At 43.6% G+C, this 6756-nt stretch overlaps 1 protein-coding gene across 1 annotated transcript; it reads left to right on the forward strand.

The window, feature by feature from the left end:
• Positions 1-1803: 1803 nt before the first annotated feature.
• Positions 1804-6352, forward strand: NFKBIA (NFKB inhibitor alpha). Its single transcript, XM_030214718.1, has 6 exons — positions 1804-2237; positions 2995-3103; positions 3397-3607; positions 4592-4680; positions 4851-5105; positions 5627-6352. Exons 1-6 carry the CDS (start codon positions 1981-1983, stop codon positions 5672-5674), a joined length of 969 nt encoding a protein of 322 aa, XP_030070578.1. The 5' UTR covers positions 1804-1980; the 3' UTR covers positions 5675-6352.
• The last annotated feature ends 404 nt before the right edge of the window (positions 6353-6756 follow it).

Here is a 6756-nt window from a genome sequence, read left to right on the forward strand (position 1 = left end):
GTTGCAAAAACCTCAGAAAGGCAGTATATCAAGTCCCATTTCCCTTTCCCTATATGAGATTCTACATGGAATGTTGCTACTATTTGAGATTCTACATGGAATGTTGCTATTCCACTAGCAACATTCCATGTAGAAGCCTGCCCTTGCAGATCAGCAATGCGGCTGCGCAGGCTTCTGTTTCTGTGAGTCTGACATCCTGCGGTTTTTTGGCATTTTTTTTAGACTGACAGCGTTGTCCATGCTGATTAAGACTCTATTCCATATCAAAGGTGCTAGACTGTGACAGTACCACCTACAATGTTTGATCAGGATTAGCTGACCCCTGAGGCAGGCGCCAGTGCCCGTGTCGGGTCTGTCTATCAATTAATAAACAAGAGACTTTGATCATCTCAATCCTGAAGGCCCAGTGTTGCTTTTTTGTTTCTGTATTATTTTGTTTGCTGTTTTACCCTCTCTTTTGTGACTGCTATTCCACTAGCAACATTTCATGTAGAAGCCTGCCCTTGCAGATCAGCAACGCAGCTGCACAGGCTTCTGTTTCTGTGAGTCTGACATCCTGCACAAATGTGCAGGACATCAGACTCACAGAAACAGAAGCCTGCGCGGCCGCATTGCTGATCTGCAAGGGCAGGCTTCTAGAGGGACTGTTGCTAGTGGAGGAGTAGCCTAGTGGTTAGTGCTGTGGACTTTGAGCCTGGGGAAGTGAGTTCAATTCCCACTACAGCTCCTTGTGACTCTGGGCAAGTCACTTAATCCTCCATTGCCCCTGGTACAAAGTAAGTATCTGAATATATGTAAACCGCTTTGAAGGTAGTTGCAAAAACCTCAGAAAGGTGGTATATCAAGTCTTATTTCCCTTCCCTCTATTTTATCCAGTCATTTATGAAGTTCCTCGTTTTTACAACGCAGAGGGTTTCATGTTAGTGTATCTCAAGAGAAAAAAAATAATGTGAGAAGGCCATGCCCAAATCTAGAGGGATGCTGGGGTGTATTAAGAGAGATATCCCCAGCAGAAAAAAATGGCAATTGGCAAGGCTCCACCTGGAATACTAGCTTCAGTTTTGAAGATACAAAAAGGCCAGAGAAGGTCCATAAGAAAGCGACCAAATCGCTGCAGTCTCCTGTCTGAAGACTTAACTACGTATATTCAAAGTATTACTTAAGAAATGCAATCTGAGTATTCAGGTCTAGGGTGAATTAAAAGAAAAAAAGTCCCCTAAAGCATTTGGTAACATGTGTTTCCTCTACCACAGATTTCAAATGGCAAAGCAATAACTGATTTTAAAATGAGCTAAGGTCACAAATGGGAATATCGGAGTGAAATTCTTCCCTGCTGGTGTGCATATATTTGTCCATTATCTATGCATGGAGGGTTAAAACATTTCACCACTTCCCCCACCCCCGCCAAAGCAAGAATGTTAGAAAAAAAAAGAAATGTCCCGTTAAACGCAAGAATTTAAACATGAAATTCCCAGGAAGAAGCACAAGTGCGTTCGCAGTACTTTCCGCGCTGTAAAAACTTCCCTGGACACAGAGCACACGTGAGCTGCAGAACACAGGGAATTTCTCCAGCCTCAGCCTTTGCGCGCACACACTGTCGATTTAAAAAAAGAAAAAGAAAAAAAAAATCCCTCTCTAGTCTGGTTCAGGCTCCTCTGACCTGCCTTGGAAATTCCCCGCTGTGCAAACAGAAGCTTTGAACAGGGAAGAAGAACCCCGGCTCCTCCCCCTTGAAAGTCCCGACTTTCCCCACTGAGCTATACAAAGAGGCTGCGGAAGCAGCGGAGTCACTCGTTCAGAGGCTGCGAAACGGTGAGCATCGCTTTTGCAAAGGCATCGGTCCCAGCCTAGATCATCAGCCCCCACCTTCACCTGAAGGAACAGGATCTACAACAGCTTTGGGTTTTTGCTTCAATTTGTCAGTTTTGTTTTAATATCATAGAAGAAGGAGCTTTTCTCTCCCTTCTTGATCTCTCCACTATGTTCGCCTTTGGAGCGCATACTTCTGCCCGGGATTACCAAAGAGACATGGGTATGGATCAGGCTCGTGATCCCAAGAAGGATCGGCACCTGCCCGGCTTAGAAGATCGCCACGACAGTGGCCTGGACTCCATGAAGGACGATGATTATGATAAGATGATGGAAGAACTGAAGGATCTCAAGATCGAGCCTAACAACCTTCACCCGGCACAACCTACAGAGCCCTGGAAGGAGCAAGTGACCGAAGACAGAGACACGTAAGTGCCTCGGTGAAAGGGTGTCTCTGGGGGATAAACGTACAAGTGCACCGTCCTTGAATACATTTCGCGATGCATGATTATGGATGTGCATTTGTGTAAAAACAATAATGCAAAACCCATGGGGAGATTGTTGCTAGAAGGGTTTTTTTTTTAATTGGTGGGTTCTTTGGATATATGGGGTAATGCATTAGCGTTGCAAGAAGTTGGTTTGCAGGGTAGTCAGAAAAACTGTAGTTTGGAAGTTAGCTTCAGGATCCGTGTTTGCAAAACTTGAATAGATGCATTATTTGCAGTTCTACGGCTTCGGGGCTGGAGTGTAGTTTAGGGGGAGGCAGCCGACTTATTGGCCCCCTTCTCTTTTTAGGAAGGGTGGGAAGGATGCAATAGACGTGGAAGATAAACCAAAGTAAAGAACCGAGCTAAAAATATCCCGTCTGAATTTGGTTATAAGCTAGGAGTAATTATTTTGCAGGCTGAAAAGGGACTTTTTCCATCTCCGCTGTAGCCTTAGCAATAGAGGGCGGGGAAATTCATGCTGGGCGGGGCTGTCAGTTACCAGCCTTGGAAAGTCCCTGGCTGCTGGCCAGGAACACTACGCACGGGGCTATGATTAATGAGAACAGGCGACCAACACAGAAAACTCCCAGGCTTTCGAAATCTCGGATTTTACTGCTAGCCTTGCATGACTGTCTCAGCCTGTGTCATGGTACCATCATTGGATTACTAATCACATTTTTGTATTCATTCCTTTCAGGATTCTTCACATGGCCATTATCCATGAAGAAGAGGCTCTGGCTTTGGAAGCAATAAAGCAAGCAGTTGGGGATTCGACTTTCTTAAACTTTCAGAACAATCTGAAACAGGTAGTTGGCTTGAAGCATTTACACAACTTTGAGCATTTTGCTTACTTTAAAATAGGCAGCTTGCTTAATCACTTAGGGGTTTCCCCAGATCTAGAAGCCAAAAGCTTATAATAAATAGGGCCTGTTGTCTCAGTGTTAAACATTGCCAAGAATGGCATATTACTTTTAAAAATGTAGTAGTAGCAGCAGCTAAATTATGTGCTAATGCCTCATTTGCCATGATTTCTATTTGTGAGTGCATTATTCTAGTAGATGGTATTTATCATGCTTTTTTTTTTTTAATTTTGCCATAGACACCTCTCCATCTGGCGGCGATCACAGAGAAGCCTGAAATTGCTCAAGCCCTCCTGCAAGCGGGTTGCGACCCTGAGGTGCGGGATTTCCGAGGCAACACTGCCCTTCACATTGCTTGTGAGCAAGGCTCCCTCCGAGGCGTCGGTGTGCTCACCCAGTACAGCAAGTCACACCAAGTCCAGGCCCTGCTCAAGTGCATCAATTACAATGGTGAGTAGCTGGCATCCTCTCTACACACAGCCTTCACGGTTTTCAACTCCTGTCTGGCTATTGGCGGTACTAGGGGTTTAGAAAATACTCCGGGATTTGGGGAGATTTACCAGTACCTTGCCCGTCAGAAGCTATCAAATTAATAACACAATGAGACTTTGTTCTCTCAAATACTTGTGATGTGCCTTCATATCATCCTGTGGCCAGGACTTGGCACGTGGTTTATAGGCCTTAGTCAGGGTCCATCGAGTATTGTGTTATTTAAAAGGGGCAATCCTGGCATTCTAGTGGACATTTAAGGGTACATTCAAGAATGCACCAAAAATATGGGGGCTAAACACCAATTTCTGTAATGGCAATTGCACATGAAATTGCTGTTATAGAATAGAGTGTAAGTCGGTGTGTGCCTGCCTAACTTTAGACATGAGCACTTATACCATTATCAGAGGCTGGTGTAAATGTTCACACCTAAAGTTGGCAGTTGCACATGTATTCCATAACTTATGCCCCTGCCCTGCCCACGTGCATGACCCCTTTATAGATGCACTCTATAATATTTAGGGGCTAAGTTTATAGAATAGTGTTTAAGTGCAGTTACACACATAACTATAAATTAGTACCAATTAATGCCACTTAAGGGCTATTATTAGGACCTAAGGCCAGTTGACACCTAATTTAACAGTTAGGTTCATAACTGGCACTATTCTATAATTTGCACATGCAAATTTGCACATTAGTTGGAAATTTGGGCGTGCAACTTTATAGGACGAGGGGATTCATCTGTTACAGGTTTTAGGTGGCTAGGTCAAGGGGTGAGAGAATAGACAGAAATGTAGCTGAGTGGATCTAGGTTCAGTTGCAGACTTTCTTTTTCAGTCTCCTGCACATCTTGCCAGTTAGGGGTTTTTGACTAATGAAAGCTAATGATGGTATATTATTGCAATGGAAGTAATGAGGTGTATTCTGTGTTTTATGTTTTTCTAGGTCACACGTGTCTTCATTTGGCTTCTATTCATGGCTTTCTTGCCATTGTGGAAAACTTGATTTCACTGGGGGCAGACATAAATGCTCAGGTATATATTTGAAATCAGAAAATCTCTTGAGTATTGTTTGGTGTCACCGTGCTGAGTACCCTGCTGTAGAAGTGTATTTTCTAAATCATACCCTGAAAACGATATTCTCAGCATTCAACGTCTGTACTATCGATACTAAGTGTCGGGGATTTTGTTTTCTGTCTCAACAGGAACCCTGTAATGGCAGAACCGCTCTCCATTTAGCGGTAGACCTACAGAATGAAGCTCTGGTGTCACTTCTGGTGAGGAAAGGGGCCGATGTGAACAAAGTAACCTACCAAGGCTACTCCCCTTACCAGCTAACCTGGGGAAGAGAGAACACTAGCATCCAGAAACAACTAGAACAGTTAACCTTGAACAGCCTACACATGCTGCCAGACAGCGAGGAAGAGGACAGCTATGAATCGGAATACTCAGATGATGAAGTAAGTCACGGCTTTGGTTCTTTGCGGGTTTTATTGGTCCAACAACACAGTTGAAAGATAATGGCGGAGTACAGAAGCTTTTGAGATTACATAGACCCTCTCTTTAGTTATGGGAGCGGTGCGACCTCAAATGCTTATGTCCCATGGCTACGTCTTTCCCTGGGTCCAATGAATAAGGATCACAGTCTGTAGAAAACAAAATCCAGGACCATGAGAGTTCCTAGTTTTGTCTTCCTCATAGCTGAGGATTTTTCAGTGCTTAAGTGTCTGTATAGTAAGAAGAGAGAGCCCATCACCTTTGACTTAATAACTATAAATGCCCTTTATCTATTCATCATGGGAGGGGGGGGGGGGGCAACATTTTCAACTTTTTGTTTATATAAAAGTAATTTGTTAAATGGAGCCCATTGCAATATTTTCAGAAGAGCTGTTCTTTAGTTAGTAAACTTTTTGATGTTATGTTTCAAAATTCTGTGCAAGATCTTGGTGCTAATAGAAGATTTGTTTTTCTCTCTCTATAGGCAATGTACGATGATTGTATATTCGGAGGCCAGCCACTGATGCGTTAGTTGTTCAGTTGCTCGTCGGAGCATCTCTTGAACATGGCCAAAGAGCAGGACATTATACAGGAAGAAATCCTGTCAAAATCTGTGCTACAGACCGCAAGAAAATTTCACTGAATGATGCTGGACATCAAAATGTCGCCAGCAGAGTGACTGTAGTGAGGGGGCAAAGTGTGTGAGTGTGGATTAACTTTCAAGCATCGCAGAAGGTCTTATGTCGGTTGTGAAATCGTGGTGAACACTTGTGCCTTGAAGACTGTGCCGGGCCCGCTTAACCTGATGGCCGAACAATCTGGAGCTGATAGGGTGTGAGCCTAACCTGATGGCCGAACAATCTGGAGCCGATAGGGTGGGAGCCTTCCAGAAAAGCAATGTCATGCTGCTAAGGGACACTAGGCTTGGCAGGTCGGAAGCTGCTGTATGGCAGAGCGCAGTTTGGCAGTGGTCTGCCAATTAAAAATGAGTGCCTTTTGTGGCCCCCAGCTGGACATTGGGCTGCTAGATTTCCCATGTCTAACCTGTTGAGATGGGAAGGAAGTAATAACAACTACCGTTTTCGTTCATAAAAGCAAAACACCTTGTGATTTTTAATGTGTACTAGTCTATTGTATATAATGTATATTACTGTGTATATTGTAAATAACCATTTTTCTACAAAGTATATTTATTAAAAAAATGACTTGATTTTTTTTGGACTTGAGTCTCTAATTTTTTTTTTTTTTTTTTACTGCTTTCCTTTTTAACTTTCTATTCTGTACATGGTCTAATTGCTTCCACCTTAGAAGCATCCTGTTCGCACGTCAGACTGTACGTGCATGGAAGTGGGCACAAATGTATCCTGTCCTCTCTCTGCAATGGGCAAACCAAAAAGATTACACCAGGAATTAGACCCTAGAGTGCTGTTTCTCAACACAGCCCTCAGGGCATACCCAGCCAGTCCGAATTTCCATATGCATGAGATAGATTTGCATGCACTGCCTCCCTGGTATGCAAAACTCTGTCATGCATATTTATTGTGGATATCTTGAAAACATGACTGACTGGGTGTGGCCAAGGACTAGGTTGAGAAGCACTGCCCTAGAGCTGTA

This window comes from Microcaecilia unicolor, chromosome 9 (genome assembly GCF_901765095.1).
Source record: "Microcaecilia unicolor chromosome 9, aMicUni1.1, whole genome shotgun sequence".
NCBI lineage: Eukaryota > Metazoa > Chordata > Amphibia > Gymnophiona > Siphonopidae > Microcaecilia > Microcaecilia unicolor.

Excerpts from the sequence above, each read along its gene's own strand:
- NFKBIA (XM_030214718.1), top strand. The coding sequence starts at position 1,981 with ATGTTCGCCTTTGGAGCGCATACTTCTGCCCGGGATTACCAAAGAGAC. Across the intron at positions 2,238-2,994 it reads GTGACCGAAGACAGAGACAC|GATTCTTCACATGGCCATTA; the intron begins GTAAGTGCCTCG and ends CATTCCTTTCAG. Across the intron at positions 3,608-4,591 it reads CAAGTGCATCAATTACAATG|GTCACACGTGTCTTCATTTG; the intron begins GTGAGTAGCTGG and ends ATGTTTTTCTAG.